We start from the raw sequence: 21,109 nt of genomic DNA on the forward strand, positions 1-21,109 counted from the left end.
TTTTATTCAGAGTCACTCACACATTTAGTAATCCAATTAGGAATTAGAGATATGCCAAATCGCTAATCACAAGTTAGAGTATCAAATCACCTAAGGGTTATTACAAAACATTTATTTATTTCTTCAGGTTTTCATTTTATGCTGAAGCTGATATATTCCAACTGCAAAAGTATTAGTAATCATAATGGCTTGGCATGGTGGTTCACACCTGTAATCCCAGCACTTTGGGAGGCCGAGGGGGAGTAAATCACTTGAGGTCAGGAGTTCAAGACCAGCCTGGTCAACATAGTAAAACCCCACCTCTCCTAAAAATACAAAAATTAGTCGGGCATGGTGGCATGTGCCTGTAATCCCAGCTACTTGGGAGGCTGAGGCATGAGAATCGCTTGAACCTAGGAGGTGAAGGTTGCAGTGAGTCGAGGTCACACCACTGCACTCCAGCCTGGGTGACAGAGTGAGACTCAGTCTAAAAAAAAAAAAAGTATTAATAGCCATAACTACTATTGACATGCAGACAGTAAAAAGTGAGTGAACTTGTTCCTATTTACTATACCTTTGTTTAGAATGTTTTTGTGTTATATAAACACATATATACAAATTTTTCTTTTAACAAAAATGAAATTATTCTATATACACTGCCTGCCACTTGCTTATTTCACTTATGTATTATGGACATGTTAGTACTTATAGATGGAGCTAATTCTAAATAAAATACCATTGTATACTATTGTAAAGAAATAGTATGCAATGGATAATATTTATTTACAACAGTCCCTTTTGGTAAGCATGTAAGTTATTTGCAATTTTTAATCGCAAACAACAATCTAATAAATATTCTTGTCTTTACATTATTGTCAATTTATGAAAGAAAATTAATAGTACAGTTCTTAGAAGTACCTTGTTGAGCCAGAGTATTCACATTTAAAGTTTTGCTAGCACCGGGCGCGGTGGCTCACGCCTGTAATCCCAGCACTTTGGGAGGCTGAGGCGGGCAGATCACAAGGTCAGGAGATCGAGACCATCCTGGCCAACAGGGTTAAACCCCATCTCTACTAAAAAATACAAAAATTAGCAGGGCATGGTGGCGCGCGCCTGTAGTCCCAGCTACTTGGGAGGCTGAGGAAGGAGAATTGCTTGAACCCGGGAGGTGGAGGTTGCAGTGAGCTGAGATCACGCCACCGCACTACAGCCTGGGGCCTGGCAACAGAGTGAGACTCTGTCTCAAAAAATAAATAAATAAATAAATAAAGTTTTGCTAGCTACTGCCAAAGTAACTTCCAAAAAGTTGCATCAATTTATACCCCCATGGAGTGACAATCTTTTAAGCTCATGTCTTTGGTAGGACGTGGATGCTTTTCTGAACCAGATATTAAGTTCCAAGATATTAAAAAATTTTTTTCTGATTTGCATTTACTGATTAACTTGTCATTATAATTATTATAAAAGCATGGAAAATTAAAGATTGGTCTCCATTTAAAGTATGTGTATTGGTTTTTATTGCTGCTGTAACAAATTGCCACAAACTGAATGAATGGCTTAGAATAACACAATTTTATTATCTTAACAATTCCAGAGGTTAGAAGTCTAGCACAGGTCTTATTTGGTTGAAATCAAAGGCTGCTGTAACAAATTACCACAAACAGAATGGCTTAGAACAACACAAATTTATTATCTTAACAATTTTGGAGGTTAGAAGTCTGGTACAGGTCTTATTGGGTTAAAATCAAAGTGTCAGGCTGGGCGTGGTGGCTCATACCTGGAATCTCAGCACTTTGGGAGGCCAAGGTGGGTGGATCACTTGAAGTCAGGAGTTCGAGACCAGCCTGGCCAACATGGCAAAACCCAACAACAACATGCCCCAAATGCAGACAAAGGTTTTTCAGAAAGTGCCTGTACTGGAAAGACTAGATGGTAAAACATTAAATACAACTGTGTATCCAAGACCCAGTTTAAGTTAATATGTGGGATAATCCGGCAGTTTTAACCTCTATGGCGAGCCCCATTTCTCTATTGGTATAAACAGAGCTAGTACTGCTACATTGACGACTACCAATATACAGCTTTGTCCTTTAAAATCTATCTGGCACACAAGGCTTAAATCACTAAACCAAGTTTTTCTACTAAGGCCAAGAATACTGCACCTATGCAGGGATGAGCTTATCACACACCCACACTCACACACACCATGTCAGCCCTTGGGGGTCAACTTTCAACACTGCATTGATGTTAAGCTTCTGTATCTTTTATATGTATTCTTTCTCAATTTTTCTATCATGTAAGACAGTAGAAATCTCAACACATTTGAACCTGGTTCTGGTTACCCAGTAATATTGCTTGTGTGCAATTAAACAACAGACTAAAATCACAGAACAAGTGCATGCGATAAGCATTACAGGGGTAGGGAACGGATATACAAACACAGATGTGCCGATTTCACCAGAAACCTCAGGGATCCACATGCCATGCCTGGAGCAGAAGGCTATTGGCCAGCTTAGGTCCCTTCACCCATCACTCCTGTCCTTGGACCCCAAAAGCAGGGCCACTGCTTTTACTTTCGAACCTGGGGTCCTCAAAATGAGTGTGTGAAAAGTTCATAAACACAATCTGACTGAAAAACAGATGATGCAACACACCTATACTAACTGTCTGACAGTTAAATTCCTGTTACAAAAAGCTAACTTTACGACTGGCTGTGGTGGCTCATGCCTGCTACAAAAAACTAACTTTCAGGCCGGGTGCGGTGACTCATGCCTGTTACAAAAAACTAACTTTAAGGCTGGGCACGGTGGCTCACGCTTATAATCCCAACACTTCAGGAGGCTGAGGCGGGTGGATCACCTGAGGTCAGGAGCTTGAGACCAGCCTGACCAATATGGTGAAACTCCATCTCTACAAAAAATATTTAAAAATTAGCCGGGCATTGCAGCATGCACCTGAAGTCCCAGCAACTTGGGAGGCTGAGACAGAAGAATGGCTTGAACCTGGAATGCGGAGGTTGCAGTGAGCCGATATGGCACCACTGCACTCCAGCCTGGGCGACAGAGTGAGACTGTCTCAAAAAAAAAAAAACAACCACTAACTTTAAGATTTATTTTTGTTCTACTCCAATAGTTCTTCTAGCTGTACAGAAAAAGAAAAAAAATTAATTTTTTAACTTTTTTCAACAGGGAAAACAACATACTCCCTGGGGAAAGGTGAGGGGTTGAGAAGACAGGCCCTGGGTAAAAATTCTTGTGACAGCACCTGGAGTTGACAGGCCTGCCTAGGAGAGAACACACACACTGGCACACCAACACAGGGGACAGCTGCTCTCTGGGTTCAGCTGACCAGTTCACACACCACGAAAGGTTTCTATAGATCTACGACATAAAATTCTTCATCACGAAACACATCCCGCTCATCTTCAGGGTCTGTCAGTTCGTCCTCCCCACCTGCAGACGAAAGCATAAGCAACATCTCGCCTAGCTCAAAGGTGACAGCCTCTTCATTGTTGTTAACGGGGTTTCTGTTTGCTCCGTCAAATAATTCCCAGAAGCTGTTCCTTCGTTGGGCCCGGTTTCTGCTTGATGCTTCCACTTTCTGTTTCTGTGGCTCCTCTCTACGGCCATCAGGGTACATATGCTTGTAAAAACAGTTCCCTCCAAATGGGCAGCTCCCACGTCCTTCATCAAAATACCTGCATGCCTGGTTGCTCATTGCCTCCTTGTATTTCTGAATGAGTTTCTCCTTCTCTTCTTTCTCTTCCACCCAGTACTCACTTGGAATGACAAAATTAGATGTGATTCGGCATTGTGGGCAGGACTTTATGACCTTGCTCTCAAATTCTTCAGCACTCCTCCACTTGCGAATGCACTTGAGACAGTAGGTGTGGTTGCAGTTGGAGAGGATCCCGAAGCGGCACTCGCTGGGGTTGTCTTTCTGATAGACCACCTCCATGCAGATCCCACACACCATATCCTTGCTGCGCTGCACAGCAAATGAGAGCTCCATGTCCTTCTCATGGGCCTCAATGCACGATTTTATATGCTGTGATCTCTGGGAAGCATCCATTGGATGCAGGACCTGCAGCCCACACATGTCACATGAATCTCCGTGGAGATACATACAGTTCTCCCCATATCGGCACTGTCCCACTGCAGCATAGAGGCACAGCTGCTTTTTTGTTTCCACGTCGGTTTGCTCTTTCTCTGATTCTTCGTTGGTCACTGAGCCCTGCAGGGGTGCTTCAGTGCAGACAGGCACAGTACGGCCACAGTAGGGTTGCCCAGGAACAAACTCAATAGCATTCACCCAGTCCTCTGAGCCTGGTCCTATAGTTGCAAAGTTTGAATTTCCTGACTCAGCTTCACCTGTATTCATTTCAACAAGTGGTCCAACTATCGATGAGAGACTTGAGGAAGCAGCAAGTGATGACTCTGAAGTTAGCTCTGTAGAAGCTGCTTCTTCCTGTTTCAGTGGCTTGCTATGCTCATATCTGCAGCGGTCTCCATAAATACAGTACCCTTGGTGAAAACATTTGCACACTACACCATGCGGACTCTCAGAGAGGTCATGAGAATAGCGACAGTTATCGCCTTCCTTACAAACCCCATGCATAAAATACCTGCAGGTGACCTGTTTAGTCCAGCTGTCGTCGCCGGTGCTGCTGGCGCCGCAGGCGCCATTGAGACCGCTGGCGCCCCGGGCGCCATTGGGGCCGCTGCCGTAGCTGGGGCCGCTGCCGTAGCTACCGCTGCTGCCTCCGCCCCCTCTATCCATCCTCGGGGACAGGGCGGTGACTGTGGGAATCGGTATGGGGAAGGCCGCCGCTGTCTCCTCTTCCGCGGCTGCTGCTCCTGATATCGTGGCTATTGCTCCGGGAGCTGCAGCCTCCGCCATTACTGCTTATCCTACACCCCAAAGGCCACGGAATGCCCCGGAACTTCCGAGGTCACATAGTGCCAAAGGCTCCGGAACTTCCGGGATCACATAGTTCCCGCCCGGCTGCGAGGAGAAGATGGCGGGGACAGGCGAGGGGAGGGGAGGGAGACTGAGGTCCCCTCTCGGTTCCCGCCGAATCTGCCTCTTTTTGTTTAAGAGAGATTTTTTTCTCCTTCTGTGTGTAGCCATTGTTGGGTGACAATTCTCCATAGGTCTCGTGTGTTTGCACATCTTGCAAATAGGGCACTGTATGGTCCTTTGTTCTGGACTATCTTTTGCATAGAGTGCATCCTTGAAAGACAGAGGTATTGTCTCCCTCCAAAGAAAACGGCGGGCATGCTTACTGTCTGGCATAGTAAGACAGTAAGCGGGAGGGGACAAGCTGGAAAGTCCCACACCTCGTTGGAACCTAGAGGCAATGAGAAACTCCCTCAAGATAGAGGGGCCGGGAAGGGCGGCAGCGGGTGGTGCCAGCTTCCCGGGCTAGCCTACTGCCACGTCCGGGGACCCGGAGTCGGGCGGCCGGGAGGGGGCCCCGCGCACAGCCGCCGGGTAGCGGCTGCGGCGCCTGTAGGACCAGCTGGCCGCCCGCATCGCGCCCTTCCGCGCCCGCCTGGCGTCACTAGAGGGAGACGCCGCGCGGTCCCTGGTGGACGCGGTGCTGGAGCCGGTGGCGTGCTTCCGGGAGCAGCTGCGGCGGCAGGAGGGCGGCACGCACCGCGGACGCCCAGATGCACCAGGAAATAGAGAGGTTTACTGAGCGACTAGAAGTAAAAGAAAGGGAGATGCAGCAGCTGCTGAGCCAGGCACAGCAGGAACAAGAGAAGGAAGTTTTCCTGCTATGGAGGAGCACGGCGGAGGGGGAACGTACCTCGGCCGCCAGTGACGTTCTGTGCGCCCCCCGCCCCAGCCCCGGCCAACGAGACCCACCAGCTGTGGAGGACGCTGACCACATGTGTCAGCATGTGGCCAAGTGTCTAGATGAACAACAGCTTGCACAAAGGAACGTGGGGGAGAGGAGTCCTGGAAGTCAGAACATAAAGATGGGGATACCTCTGTCCAGTGTGTTACTGAAAAGTTACAGGAAGAAAATCGACTGTTAAAACAGAAGGTGACTCACGTTGAAGACCTCAATGCCAAAAGGCAGTGTTAGGATGCCAGCAGGGACGAATACGTGAGGGGGCTCCATGCACAGTTCAGGAGTCTGTAGACCCCCTCCATGAGCCCAAGCTGATGAGGAAGATCTCCCGGCTCAATAGACAGTTGGAAGAGAAAATAAACAACTGTGCAGACGTGAAACAGGAGCACGTGGCCTAGAGGACAGCTTGGGATGCTGCGCTGGAGTGGGTGCAGCTGCTGGAACAGCAGATTCTTGCTTACAAGGATGACTTCATGTCAGAAAGGGCAGATCAGGACAGACTTAAAGTAGGATTCAGGAACTGGAGGAAAAGGTGACCTCTTTGCTGCACCAGGTGTCCTGGAGACAAGATTCTCAAGAGCCAGACACCTGCCAGATTCACACTGAAAGCAAAACTGCCAAGTACTTGGCCACCAATGCACTGGAGCTTATGGTGCCTGGTGGCTGGAGGCATGGGACTGGATCCCAGCAGTTGGAACCCCCTGCAGAGGGCGGGCATCCTGGGCAGCCCAGAGAGACTGGGGGACCTTCAGTGCTCTCACTGCCTGCAGTGCTTTAGTGATGAGCAAGGTGAAGAGCTCCTCAGGCACATGGCTGAGTGCTGCCAGTGACCAAGATTCCACCCATGCCCTTGCTGCTCCCTGGCCTGGCGCAGCTGCCCTCATGGATAGGGTGGGTGCTCTCAATGCCATGGATTAAGCTCTACTGAGATCCAAGGACCCTACCTAGAATAGGTGTGGGGCACTGTGATCATTTGGTATCCGTTTGGCTATGGAACAGGCTGGGTCACAGGGAACTGCCAGTGAGGCTAGAGGCTGGAGGTGGAGATGGGGTCAGAAACATCTGGCAGAGGGAGGTCCCAGTCTTGTGCCTCTATCAGGCTGAAGCCAGAGCAATCTGGGGTTGGCGTGCCAACCCTTCCTCCAGCCTGCACCTGGGTATGCTACAGCTTGCCAGAAAGGGGTGGCTGCCTATGGGAGCCACTTGTATGTTCCCCAGGGTGGAAGCCCCATCCTGTTCTATAGAATAAGGTGTCTCCTCTCTGCCTTGAACCAGAGGTTTGTCAAGTGGAGTATTGCGGCTGCACATCATACCAGGGGGCCCATCTCCGCCATTGCAGAGCCACATGTCTGCACTGAAAAACTGCATCACAATAGCATTTGTTGTATATCTAGAAGTTAAAGCACACTTTTTTATCCACCTATTTTTATAATAAATGTTTTTGCTCCTGTGAAAAAGAAAAAGAGAGGCAAGTGAGAAATGGCTGTGTGGTAGCTCCTCACAAGACTGCCTATCCTCTCATGCTCAGGAAGGATCACAGGGCCTTCTGCCACGGCATGGATCAGCTTGCAGTTGAGCCTTACCTACATGACCTATGAGGATATATGCACAGTTTTTAGGGCACCAGCACAGAGGAGTTCCCCTGTATAATTTGGGCTCAAGAAACTGAGGCCAGAATGTTGATATCTGGTGACTGGCCTTTCAGAGTCCAGAGTACTGACCCAGGAGTCTCATGTTTTCTACCAGATTCCATGAAACTGGTGGGCTGACTTGTTAGCTTGTGAGTAGGGCAAAATCTCAGACCTTTTACAGTTCTTGACAGCTTTAGTGAGGAGGGTGGGATACTGACAGAGACATGGCTTTCTAGAAAGCGAAGGATGAGGATGTTGTGGGTAAATTTAATGAAATTTGAGGGCCAGACATGGTGGCTCACACCTGTAATCCCAGCAATTTGGGAGGCTGATGCAAGCAGATTGCTTAAGCTCAGGAGTTTGAGGCCAGCCTGGGCAACATGGCAAAACCCCGTTTCTACTAAAAATACAAAAATTAGCTGGGCATGGTGGCGTGCACTTGTGGTCCCAGCTACGGAGGAGGCTGAGGTGGGAGAATCTCTGGAGCCTGGGAAGTCGAGGCTACAGTGAGCTGAGAGTATGCCACTGCACTCCAGCCTGGGCGACAATCAAGACCGTTTCAAAAAAGAAAGAAAAGAAAAAAGAAATTTGAGGAAAGTCCCTGAAATATGTTGACCAAATTATCTGCTCAATCAGTCTGTAAATAGTTCTTCACTTTATTGCCTGTTAATGATGGGGATTGAAAAGGTGGATGCAGGCTGAGTACCAGGAAGCAGGTTCAAAAACCCCTGCCCAAATGGTGCGCTGGTTCTTGCTAACTCTACTGCAGGTGTAGAACTTCCTGAACAATTTGGAGTTAGCCTCAGATCTGCCCCATTGTAACAACTAGTACTGGGTATTGTCTGGTGTGCATAAAAGATTCTGCCCTCTTAGACAACAATTGCAGAGATGTGTGGAAGGAGGGAAATTCATGACCACTATGGGCAGAAACCAGGCACATCATTAGGAGCCTGGCTGGTTCACTTGGGAGATGAGGAAGTAGGGCTAGTAATGCTTGTCAAGGAAGAAAGGCAACATAAATTGGGTCTTATGGCTCAGCTCCTCCTGTGGTCCATCATGTCTGCCTTAGATCCACTAGGAGAGAACAATAAAAGGTCTTAGAGGGTTTTTTTGGCAATAGATCCTGGCTGCAATAAGGGAGCTATGGGCCTTTCAGGGAGATTTCCCTGAGACAGACCAACTCCTATGGGAAACCATAGATGAGGCATTGAGTAGTATTCAGGCTCTTACTGCCTTGAATTGGGTTTACAATGCAGGCAAAAGTGACCCACTGGAGAATGAGAAACTGACCCGATTAAACCTAGGTAGATGCTGCTGCCCTGGAAAACTTCCCTTATGTTGAAACCAGCTGAGAACATAAGAAACGTTATCTTGGGCTGGGCGTGGTGGCTCACGCCTGTAATCCAAGCACTTTGGAGGCTAAGGTGGGCAGATCACCTGAAGTCGGGAGTCAAGACCAGCCTGACCAACATGGTGAAACCCCGTCTTAAAAAAAAAGTAAAAAAAAGAAATGCTATCTTGGTGATGGGGCAGCAGAGGCCCTGAATTAAAGTGGAATTCTCAAATAAGGTTGCTGCTGTGCAAGCCTGGCCCACGTCAGCCTGGGGTCACAAACCCAATAGCTTCAGCCAGAAAACCATACAGCTGTTACTGAGTGAAGGGGTCTCCAAAGCTGAAACTGATGGTGTCAACCATCAGGATCTCTGCCCAGTCAGCATAAAGTGTGAGTAGGGAAAAAATACTGGAAGTTTTTTTTGGTTGCACCATAAGCTACTGCCACATTACCTAAATGCAAAGCCTTTTTATTTAATAGCTCAGAGCCACTCTCTCCCTCCATGTCCCTGATCCCTCCCTCCTTCTCTACCCTAACCTCAGCTACTTTAAAAGGAAAGATTATTAGAGGTGGGGCCAAGATTTTCCTTACCCTAAAGATAATTGAAAACCATATCCACTCATCAAAGGGGAATTTGGGGAAAGTGAGGAATTCAAACTTTATGGCTTTGTTGAATACAGGTGCCCAAGTCACTATCCTGCCCAGACTTGGGGAAGGCAAAAGCCCTCAGATCCAGCTAATGGTGCTGAGGGAAGAAGGAAATCTAAATTGTGGGTAGGGTCCATTAGGCCAATTCAATGTACTGTGGTTGTTACTTCTGCATCTGAATGTACAGTAGGAATTGATGTATCCCCATCCCATAAGTGTCAGGGTTGGGTGAGGGGAAATTTTCAGGATTCAGAAGAGTGGCATATAGAGAATTGGGTTTTTTTGTTTTGTTTTGTTTTAATAGAGACGGGGTTTCACCATGTTGGTCAGACTGGTCACGAACTCCTGACCTCAGGTGATCCACCTGCCTCAGCCTCCCAAAGTGCTGGGATTACAGGCATAAGCCACCATGCCCAGCCTTTTTTTTTTTTTTTTTTAAATAGAGAATCGTTTATGGGAAGTGTAAATTGCTTCTCAACCCATCTCTCTGTCTCTTCCCTGAGGGTCCAACAGAAGCTAAAGAACCCCAGGAAGAGAAAGGGAAATCATAGCCTTGATTAAAGACTTAAAGCCATCAGAGGTGGAAAGTAAGGCAATATCTCAATACAACAACCCTGTATGGCCAGTGAAGCAGGTGCTGAAGGCTTAGAGAAGATTATTGCTGACTCATCTGTTGTTGCTTTCATAGCCATGGATGTTCCAGATATTGCAACTGCAACTGAATCCATTATACCAGCTGATAACACCTGGTTTGCTGTCTTAGACTTTTACCAACACCTTCTCACTGATACTTGAGGATCAAGATCAGTTCACATTCATGTAGCAAGGCCTCCAATATATGTTTATAGTCATTCCCCTAGGGGTATCGTGACTCATCCATTTGTTACCAGTGGGTGAGTCAGGATTTAGCATGATTTCTTCTACCTTTTGATGTCCAAAGTTTTCACTATACAGATGATGCCTTGTTGGCTTACCACGCAAATTTCTTGGAACTATGTGGTTGGATTTATAACACTCAATCCCTCTGATGGTTGTGAAAAAACTGCTATCTCTTTGGTCCCCTAAATAAAAAAGGAAGTCCAGTACCTTATTGGACTCCTAGGGTATTAGAAACAGTATGTGCTTCACTCAGTCATGCTACTTGATCTTTATATCACTGAACCTGCCAAATCAGCAACCTTTGAGTGGGGCTTAAACCAATAAATTGTGTTCGAAGCTGTCCTGCAAGCTGTGGCGTGCTCTCTACCTTTAGGGTGCTATAAACTTAATGATCATGACAGATGACTTTGATGATTGAAATCCTTGACAAAGGGTGGTAGCTTCCACCCAGAAATGTTCCTTGGGGCTTGGGACTAGTGGTCTCCCTGATATGGCTACTAGAAACAACCCTTTTGAAAAGCAGCTATTAGCTTGCTGTTGGCCTCTTGTCAAAACTGAACACCTGAATCATGGAGGCCTTGTGACTATCCAGCCTTATAGCCCCATTTTAGGGTAGGTCAACTAAAACTCAGTGACTAACAGGGTGGAATGGGCCCAATAAGCTTCCCCTGTCAAAAGGAAATGTATTCAAGAAAGCAGCTGACCTGGTCCAAGCAGCATCTTGACTTAGGTGAAAAAGTAACAGTTATCCCCATTAAATTACCCTCCACTTGGTTGCCTGAAGCAAAGCCACTCACTCAATGGGACCTTTCATTCACAGAAGTTTCTCTAATGCCTGGGCCTGGTTCACTGATGGTTCAACTAAACCAAAACCCAATAGTGTCTACTGGAATGCTGCAGCTATTCAACCTCACCACTAGCTATGCAGAAGCAAAAATGAATGTGGCTCCACTTAGTGGGAAGAAGTCAAGGCCATTCTCATAGCTCCAACCAATACTTCCTTTGATGAACCTTATGTTTTTACTGACTTCTCAGCTATTGCCAATGGCCTAGCTGTTTGGCTTGCCACATGGAAAATGATAGTCTGACAGACAAGACATCTCTCTGCCGGGCATGGTGGCTCACGCCTGTAATCCCAGCACTTTGGGAGGCCGAGGTGGGCAGATCACCTGAGGTCAGGTGAGACCAGCCTGACCAACATGGAGAAACCCCGTCTCTAAAAAAAAAAAAAAAAGAAGAAAAATACAAAGACATCTTTCTTTGGGGCCATGTACTGTGAAAACAAATCATGGCTGCCTGATCAAACCATCTGGGTCATTCATGTAGATGCCCATGGAAAGGCCTGTTCTCTGATGAGACCAAGCAAACTGCTAATCCAACCTGCACTGCCCAGATTACCACCATTGCTGCCTGGATTAGACATGGCAAGCCAGCCACCCACATAAACTGGGCACAAAACAAAGGACTTCATGTTTCTGATGTGGAGGCTATCATGGCATACCAGACTTGGGACTCCTCTCTCATAGTGAAGGAGTTCACATTGCACAGGGCACTGTTCCTGCGTGATTGACCGCACCACATTGGATGTTTGATCCCCTCTGGGCCTATCAGCAGGGCCTCACTGCTGTTGACACTTTTTCAGGTTACTGTGTTGCCATTCCAGTCGATCAGCAGAGTCCAAACAAATCACTGTGACCCTTGAAACTAATCTGTGTCATGTGATCAGCTTCCCAGACCATTTGCAGGCTGACAATAATGCCCCTTTTATTGCAAAAGCCACACACAATGGGCTGATTGTTAAGGTATGCAGTGGACCTTCCATGCTCCCTACCATCCAAAGGCATCTGGTATTGTGGAGTCTGACCAACCTCCTCAAAAATCAACTTTAAAAGACTTCTGACTACTTCCCTCACCTCCTCCTGGTCTGCATGCTTTAGTAAGGCAATTTGTCGTTGAATGCAGTTGTCCCCAGAAAAAAAAATACTGTCCTTTCTCAGCTATTGTCTGAGTAATGATCAGGACAAAGGGGTGGGATTTATGGAGACCTATTTTGAACATTCAATACTTTCATTTCTAGGCATGCTGCTTCTTTCTTTCCCTTAATGGAAATCCCAAGGCAGCCTGGTTGATTTACTCTCTGTATGGCAGCTCAGCTCAAAATGGACCTAGGGTATTGAAACTTAATTCTAGTTTAGCCATCTGGATTCTCTTGCTGGACTGCCATCATCTAGATCATAAGGATAATGACCACTTGGATGAATACACTGCTCACTGGGCCACCCCCACCACTACAATGACCCACATGGGAGGGCCAAAGCGGGTCTCCGTAAGTTTTATTAAAATATCCTTGTCCCTCTTGCATCTGACCTTTGTGGACAAAAGGTCTGAATATGCGTAATGGATGTTTGGGAAAGGTGAAGTTGTAATTGCTGAAATAGGCCATGTCAATTTTATGGAGGTGGAGAGAGAACAGCAATACCAGTGCCTGGAAAGGAAACACCCCAGATGCCGAGGCGAACAGGGGAGGGAGGAACATTAATGATCTTTCATCTTGTAGAACCATTCACCCCTGGAGCCTTCCTCATGAAGGAAATATTCCCTGGTGTGGCTCTCCATAACTGTTTTGCTTGCGTACTTTAAATGAAACTGACTTCAAGGTCTGCTGTCCTCTGCTAGACAGCTCTAACTAAAATTGGTCACCATTGTCCTTTGTCCTACTGAGAAGTCTATCAGAAACAGTGGAGGAGCTGACAAACTGTCACACAAACCAACTGTCAGCATCTTCAGATGTCTTTCCCAATCCCATTCTCATAATCATCTCTTGATCATTCCATGAGGTGACACATGCCCCCAAGCTGGTGGTGTGGACAAACAGAACAGGCTGGACTGACTGCCCTTCAGTCAAGCTCTCCAAAAATGAGGACCAAACTCAATTATTCAGATAGAACCCGGAACTCTAAGGTGCATCACCTGCCCAGAAGGCCATATTGGAGACACTGTTCATCTGTGTTCCCCAACTGATGTAGGTTCTACTTGCAGGAGGAAGGGCAAAAATTGTCTAGCTTATATTGACAAGTATCCTCATCATGTCCCTTGCTGGTGAGTAGAATAATAGTTTATCCTTTCACTGAGGGACCTTTTATCTCTCATCCCTGCCTTGCTTCTTATTTGCTTTTACCCCAGGGCAGCCAAAATATGAATGCAAGCTTACCAACTTCGTTTCAACTTTCTCCTTGTCCTGTCTCCCCTCACATTTAATTATTTCACCTCAGCTATGCATTTTAAGGAATATTTGTTATTTTTATCCAGAATTTCTATATATTTGTAATTGAAGGCTTTAAAAAATAACTGGCATGTGGCTGGGCGTGGTGGCTCACACCTATAATCCCAGCACTTTGGGAGGCTGAGGCAGGCGGATCACCTGCGGTCAGGAGTTTGAGTCCAGCCTGGCCAACATGGCAAAACCCTGTCTCTACTAAAAATACAAAAATTAGCCAGGCCTGTTGGCATGTGCCTGTAATCCCAGCTACTTGGGAGACTGAGACAGGAGAATCGCTTGAACCTGGGAGGCAGAGGTTGCAGTGAGCAAGATCCCACCACTACACTCCAGACTGGGCGACAAGGCAAGAGTCCGTCTCAAAAACAAACAAACAGACCGGGCGCGGTGGCTCACGCCTATAATCCCAGCACTTTGGGAGGCCGAGGCGGGTGGATCACGAGGTCAAGAGATTGAGACCATTCTGGTCAACATGGTGAAACCCTGTCTCTACTAAAAATACAAAAATTAGCTGGGCATGGTGGTGCGTGCCTGTAATCCCAGCTACTCAGGAGGCTGAGGCAGGAGAATCGCTTGAACCCAGGAGGCAGAGGTTGCGGTGAGCCGAGATCATGCCATTGCACTCCAGCCTGGGTAACAAGAGCGAAACTCCGTCTCAAAAAAAAGAAAACAACAACAACAACAACAACAACAAAAACCTGAAAAATAACAATAAAAATAACTGGCATGAAACGGAATGCCCTCTCTGGTTTACTGCTTTCTTCTTGTCTGCATAGCGCTCTCTAACTCCTAGCTTTTGCCAATTCACAGTTTATGCTTTTTTGTAATCTGAATTTGTTCTGACCCTTAATGGTCCCAGCACTAATTCATGGCCTTTCTCTAAACATGTGCTCATCTTCAGCTTACTTTGCCATCTGTTTTATATTTTCCAGTTCAGATACCCAAGAGAGGTAATATGATAAAGGCAGTTTGGCTTTTGGGCCAGGCTGCATCATAGGTTCCTGGTCTACCTATGGATTGACTGTCACTCATTGGTCAGATGCCCACCCTGGCCAAGTATGCTATCACCATTATTGGTGATAGGGAAGGGGGCACACTAGGTCATATGCAACAAAATAGGAAGCTCTCTCAATAGGAGCTGAAGGTGGGGTAGGTTCCCTTAGAAGAGACTATGGGCAGAGAAGTCAATGGATATATCTATAGGTTTCTCTGGGCAGAGCAAGTGATTGATATATCAACCTCTTTGGAATCTACATCTTCTCTTTCTGGAGAGAGCGGGAACAAGCTACAGTAGGTTGGTGAGTGACTAGAAGGTGAAGAAGTAGAGACAATCTGGTATAAACTATTCTAGGAGTCTCTAAACTTTTTCGTTTATGATCCTTTAAAAGAAAAAAAGAATTTTTAAACAAACGATTTACTTTTTTATACATTTGGAAGTTATTTCATATTTTTCATTATAAGTTTAAACAGTTGCAAATTATGTATGTTAGTTATGGTGAAAGGCTACATATTATAACAAAGAGGTCCCCAGCGTTTAGTAGTTTAAAGGATAAAGAAGTTAATATAGTCCCAGGATGGGTCCAAGGAGCCCAACATGTTCTCCTTGTCCACTGCCTATACAGGGCCGATTCATGAAGACATGGAAATTGCAGGAAAGTTTAATTCATACAGAGCTGGCTGTACGGGAAACTGAAGTTTTATTAGTACTTATGTCAATAGGGATTGGGATTGTTGTTGTTGTTGCTGAGACAGGGACAGGGTCTTACTCTGTCGCTCAGGCTGGAGTGCAGTGTGCAATGTCAGCTCATAGCAACCTCTACCTCCCAGGCTCAAGCGATCCTCCCACCTCAGCCTCCTGAATAGTTGGAACTACAGGCATGCACCACTATACCCAGTTAGTATTTGTATTTTTTTGCAGAGACAGGGTTTCACCATGTTGCCCAGGCTGGTCTCGAACTCCTGGGCTTAAGTAATCTGCCTGCCTCAGCCTCCCAAAGTGCTGGGATTACAGGCAAGAGCCACCGCGCCTGGCTGGGGATCAGGGTTTTTAAGGACAATTTGGTAGGTAGGGGCCAGTGAGTTGGGAGTGCTGATTGGTTGGGATCACAGGGAGTCAAAGCTGTCCTCTTGCCCTGAGTCAGTTCCTGGGTGGGGACCACAAGATCAGATGAGCCAGTTTATTAATCTGGGTGGTGCCAGCTGATCAATCAAGTGCAGGGTCTGCAATATATCTCAAACACTGATCTTAGGTTTTACAGTAGTGATGTTATCCCCAGGAGCAATTTAGGGAGGGTTAGAATCTTATAGCCTCCAGCTGCATGACTTCTAAACTGTAATTTCTAATCTTGTGACTAATTTGTTAGGTTTTTTTTTTTTTTTTTTTTTTTTTGAGACAGAGTTTCGCTCTTGTTACCCAGGCTAGAGTGCAATGGCTCAATCTCAGCTCGCCGCAACCTCCGCCTCCTGGGTTCAAGCAATTCTCCTGCCTCAGCCTCCCGAATAGCTGGGACTACAGGCATGCGCCACCATGCCCAGCTAATTTTTGTATTTTCAGTAGAGACGGGGTTTCACCATGTTGACCAAGATGGTCTCGATCTCTTGACCTCGTGATCCATCCGCCTCAGCCTCCCAAAGTGCTGGGATTACAGGCGTGAGCCACCGCGCCTGGCCTAATTTGTTAGTTTTACAAAGGCAGTCTAATCCCCAGGCAGGAAGTGGTTTGCTTTGGAAAAGGGCTGTCACCATCTTTGTCTCAAAGTTAAATTATAAACTAAGTTCCTCCCAAAGTTAGATCAGCCTTGGCCAGGCTTAGGGGCTCAGGCCTGTAATCCAAGCACTTTGGAGGCCAAGGTGGGGGGATCACCTGAGGTCGGGAGTTCAAGACCAGCCTGCCCAACATGGTGAAACCCTGTCTTTAAAAAAAAAATAGAAAAAGAAAAATAAAAATAAAGATCAGCCTACGCCCAGGAGTGAAAAAGGACAGCTTGGAGGTTAGAAGCAAGATGGAGTTGGTTAGGTCAGATCTCTTTTACTGTAATAATTTTCTCAGTTATAATTTTGCAACAGCAGTTTCAATCTCTTATGTAATGGTTTCAAGTTTCAGACTGGTTCATCTTCAACAGGTGGCTTCTAAGATCACTCTAGTAGTTACTATTCTAGCCAACAGAAAGAAAGAGCAGAATCCCAGGGCCAGGGAATTTCTCTTAAACAAGGGAAACTGAAGTTGCTGTATCACTTCTACTCACATTCCATTGGAGAAATCTTTGTCACAGGACCATGACTTTGCTGCAAAGGAGGCTGGGAAATATAGTCCCAGACTGGGCAGCCACATCTGAGCTACAACTCTATTGTTACGGAAGAAGGGAGACTGGGTTTTAGTCTCCCTTGTGGTCCGTAGATTTATAAACTTAAAGACTAGTTATTTTTTCCTTCCCTCTCCAATATCCAGTGGTGATGTGGGATAGGATAACCATAAGGAAAGCTGTATTTGGAAAAATAAGAATTAGAAACACTAGTAGTCATTGTACTGTATTTGCAAAAAGGCACAGAACAGCAAGGATTGAATTTTATATTACTGAAGACTCATTTTCCCAGTAGGATTGTTAAGCCCATTTAGCAGGAAATGCAAAGATTTCCAGCCTTGACGATAGATTAAATTCCTTGACCAGACTATCTGACTGTCCCGGATTCTGCTGATGGAAAAAAAAAAATATTCTCTTGACCACTGTCCTCTGATTCTTACCTTGGTGCTGGATCCATTGTTTGTCTTAATACTTGACATGGAGGTTTCAATGAGTCTTGAAATATTAGGTTGATGCAAACGTAATTGTGGTTCCAGACCATGAATTTTAAATCATTATAACTAGGCTCAAACACATTTTTATTAATTAAAATAAGAACCATTACAATCAACACATTTTTGCCAATGAGAAACAAGTTTGTTTATTCCTGTAGTGTAAAAATCCATGCTTCCTGATTTGACAAACTCTTGGAAAGCATTTTCTGCATCCTGCTGGTTGTGGAAGCATTTTCCCTGCCAAAAGTTTCTGAGATGCTTGAAGAAGTAGTAGTCGGTTGGTGAGAGGTCAGGTGAATATGGCAGATGAGGCAAAAGTTCATAGCCCAATTCATTCAACTTTTGAAGCATTGGTTGTGTGATGTGCAGTCGAGTGTTGTTGTGGAGAAGAACTGAGCCCTTTCTGTTGACCAATGCCAGCTGCAGGCATTGCAGTTTTTGGTGCATCTCATCAATTTGCTGAGCATACTTCTCAGATATAATGGTTTTGCCAGTATTCAGAAAGCTGTAGTGGATCAGACCAGCAGCAGACCACCAAACAGTGACTATGACCTTTTTTTTGGGTGCAAGTTTGGGTTTGGGAAGTGCTTTGGAGCTTCTTCTCAGTCCAACCACTGAGCTGTCATCACTGGTTGTCATATAAAATCCACTTTTTGTCATACATCACAATCTGATCAAGAAATGGTTTGTTGTTGTTTCATAGAATAAGAGAAGATGACACTTCAAAATGATGATTTTGTTTTCACTCAGCTCATGAGACACCCACTTAGCGAGTTTTTTCACCTTTCCTATTTGTTTCAAATACCAAATGACCATAGGATGGTCAACGTTGAGTTCTTCAGCAACTTCTTGTGTAGTTATAAGAAGATCAGCTTCAATGATTGCTCTCAATTGGTTGTTGTCAACTTCTGATGGCTGGTCACTATGCTCCTCATCTTAAAGGCACTTGTCTCCTTTGCAAAACTTCTTGAACCACCACTGCACCACTCCACTGTACGTTCCTTACCAGTTCCTGGGTCAAATGTGTTGTTGATGTTGTGAGTTGTCTCCGGTGCTTTATGATCCATTTTGAACCCAAATAAAATTGCTCGAATTTGCTTTTTGTCTAAAATCATTTTCATAGTCTAAAATAAATACAAAATAAATACAGAAGCAGTAAGTCATTACCAAAAAAAGCAAAAAATGTGCATTAAAATGATGTATAACTTAACCACATTTATTTAAGAATATATTCCAATATCAAATGGTAAATTTCAACAATGCAAAAACCACAATTACGTTTGCACCAACCTAATAAACTTTGTTTTCTTTTTTTTTTTAATAAATATTCTGTTTACGTATTGAAATGAACTTTAAATAAAAGGCTTATCTCTTGGGTCCAGAAACAATTAGATTTTCCAATCCCTTGAGGCTTTTAATATAAAGATTCTCTGTATTCTCTTTCACTTCTGTTTGCAAACTGACCAATTCTTGACTGAGCTTCTCTTTCTGTAATACCTTGCTAAACCACTACCAGTTAGCATTCAGGATCTTACCCGAGAGCTACTGGTAAGCATGTGGTCTGTCTTCTAGGTTATTAAATAATATAGCTAACAGTTTTACCAGTTGTCTTGAGGTTCCCAGCTTTCTGGCTCATACTATTTCTTCATCATTCACTGCCTGAGCACTAAGCAAGTGCTGTAAAATTTAGGTTTTTTTTGTAGTAGTGCTCCACTTTCATGGTACCTGTTAAAATGCACACTCTGAATGAAGAGACCCCCCCAAACAGGCTTTGTGTGAGCAACATGGCCGTTTATTCACACGAGTGCAGGTGGGCTGAGTCCGAAAAGGAAAGTCAGCGAAGGCGATGGGATAGGAGTTGGTTTTATAGGTTTGGGGTGGGCAGTAGAAAGTCACAGAAGTTACAGCTTAGGGTGGTTTTCTGCAAGCTGGGAGAGGATTGTAGGGTGTGGTGTCATGAGGTTGACCGAGATCGGTTACGAAGTCCAATGGCCTTATTAACTGGGGTGGGAATAAGGAACAATAGAGAATGTCTCAAAGTTAAGTAGACTCCTCAGAGGTTGGTCATTTCTTCCCCTTTTCATGGTCTTCCAGTTACTTCAGATTTTCCAGGAACTCATCTGGAGTGTCCATGCAGGTCACAGAGGTTAACATAGCATCCATGGCACCATCAGTCAGCCTAAAAGACCTTACAGTACCAACTATTGTAGTAGTTAAGGAAGGCCTAGCTGCTGTAACAAAGAGGCTCCATAAAATTTAGAGGCTTAAAAAACAAAGAAGTCTACTTCTCTCATGTCACATTGTAACCTGAGGTTTCTAGGTTTCCACATAGTCAGACAATGATCCAGGCTTCTGACAGATCTGCTATCTTCAATATGAGAATTCCAAGGTCACTGTAGTCATTTTCATTCCAGTCAGTGGAACAGGAGAAGGAGGACTCATCCAGGGCCAGGAACTGTCTCTTAAGCAATACACTTGTACTCATTATTTCTGCTCGAATTCCACTAATGAGAGCTCAGTCCTATGGTCACATTGTTTACCTAAAGAAAGAAACTGAAGCAAAATCAATACAGGTAGAGAGTTTACTGGGGCCAAGGTTGAGGACTACAGCCCGGGAAACATTGGGAAGTATTCTATTTGGCCTTTGTTACAAGTAGGATTTTAAAGGCAAAAGAGAATAAAGAGTGGGTTGGTACCAAGTTGTTTGATAAGAATCTCATTGGTTTACAGAAATAACATTGATTAGTAATTAGCTATACATTGTTGAACTACAGGGTATGAGTTATGGTGTCCAGAATATGGCATTGTTAGATTAATTTATGGCTACTTGTCATCTGTCAGTCTAGAACCCACATAGCAAGTGGCTTCAAGAGGTGATTACTTACCTCAAACAAAGAGTGAGATGTGACTACTGTCATATTTAATTGCCTCTGGGCTTGATAATTTAAAGGGGCTCATATTCCTCAGACAAAAAGTTTTGTTTTACAACATCTACTTTCAAGGTGAGGTGGAGAATAGGGTCTGGGAGCAGGGAACCTAAGGAATTCCGAGAACTAAATTAAATGGAAAAACTCCAGCTTTCTAAGACCAAGTTAGCTATGACAGGCAATATCCTCTTCATTTACATAAGGCACACACAGAGTAAATGACTCTGTAACTTCATTCTCGTCATTTACATACAGCGTTATACCAAGTAACCAATGGAAAGCTTTAGAGGGTATTTAAACCCCAGAAAATTCTGTCACTGGGCCCTTAAGCCACTTGTTGGGACCCAGTCCCATCCTGTGGAGGAGTGTGCTTTCATTTTTTTTTGGTTTTGGCCAAACTTTTTATCAAAAGCAGAGATTTCTTAAAAATGAGACACACTTAAATGGTCTCATTTTTAAGAAATCTCTGCTTTTGTTGCTTCATTCTTTCCTTGCTTTGTTTGTGTGTTTCGTCCAACTCTTTGTTCAAAACGCCAAGAACCTGGACACCCTCCACTGGTAACATATTTTAGTGGGCCAGCCAGAAGGTAAGCCCAAAGTTTGGGATTTAGTTTTCGCCTCTTTCTTTCTGCTCCATACAGAGGAATCTCTCTCTCTCTCTCTCTCTCTCTCTCTGTCTTTTCCTTTCCAACTCAGGACCCTCGGTGGTCAACACCTAAACACAGAGGCAACTGCAGGTTTCTGGCCAGGGCCACTCTCCTGTGTTGCCTGAAGGCCAA

The 21,109-nt window shown here is 45.0% G+C and overlaps 1 protein-coding gene, 1 long non-coding RNA gene and 1 pseudogene across 2 annotated transcripts in view; 1 reads left to right on the forward strand and 2 right to left on the reverse strand.

The window, feature by feature from the left end:
• Positions 1–3,351: 3,351 nt before the first annotated feature.
• Positions 3,352–4,878, reverse strand: LOC105714292 (E3 ubiquitin-protein ligase makorin-1-like). The gene is made up of 2 exons (XM_012448205.2): positions 4,721–4,878; positions 3,352–4,630 (listed from the first exon to the last, which is right to left on the reverse strand). The coding sequence occupies exons 1-2, from the start codon at positions 4,876–4,878 to the stop codon at positions 3,352–3,354; spliced, it is 1,437 nt and encodes a 478-aa protein (XP_012303628.1).
• A 595-nt stretch (positions 4,879–5,473) lies between these two features.
• On the forward strand, positions 5,474–6,669 carry LOC105714291 (TNFAIP3-interacting protein 2-like; annotated as a pseudogene).
• Positions 6,670–17,470: 10,801 nt separating this feature from the next.
• Positions 17,471–21,109, reverse strand: part of LOC135269952 (uncharacterized) — a 92,010-nt gene continuing 88,371 nt past the window's right edge. Inside the window, exon 2 of the long non-coding RNA XR_010338188.1 lies at positions 17,471–18,527. This is a non-coding gene — a long non-coding RNA (uncharacterized LOC135269952). The remainder of the gene's footprint in view (positions 18,528–21,109) is intronic.

The sequence above is a fragment of the Aotus nancymaae genome, unplaced genomic scaffold (genome assembly GCF_030222135.1).
Source record: "Aotus nancymaae isolate 86718 unplaced genomic scaffold, 86718_ANA_hifiasm-v0.15.2.pri h1tg000058l, whole genome shotgun sequence".
NCBI lineage: Eukaryota > Metazoa > Chordata > Mammalia > Primates > Aotidae > Aotus > Aotus nancymaae.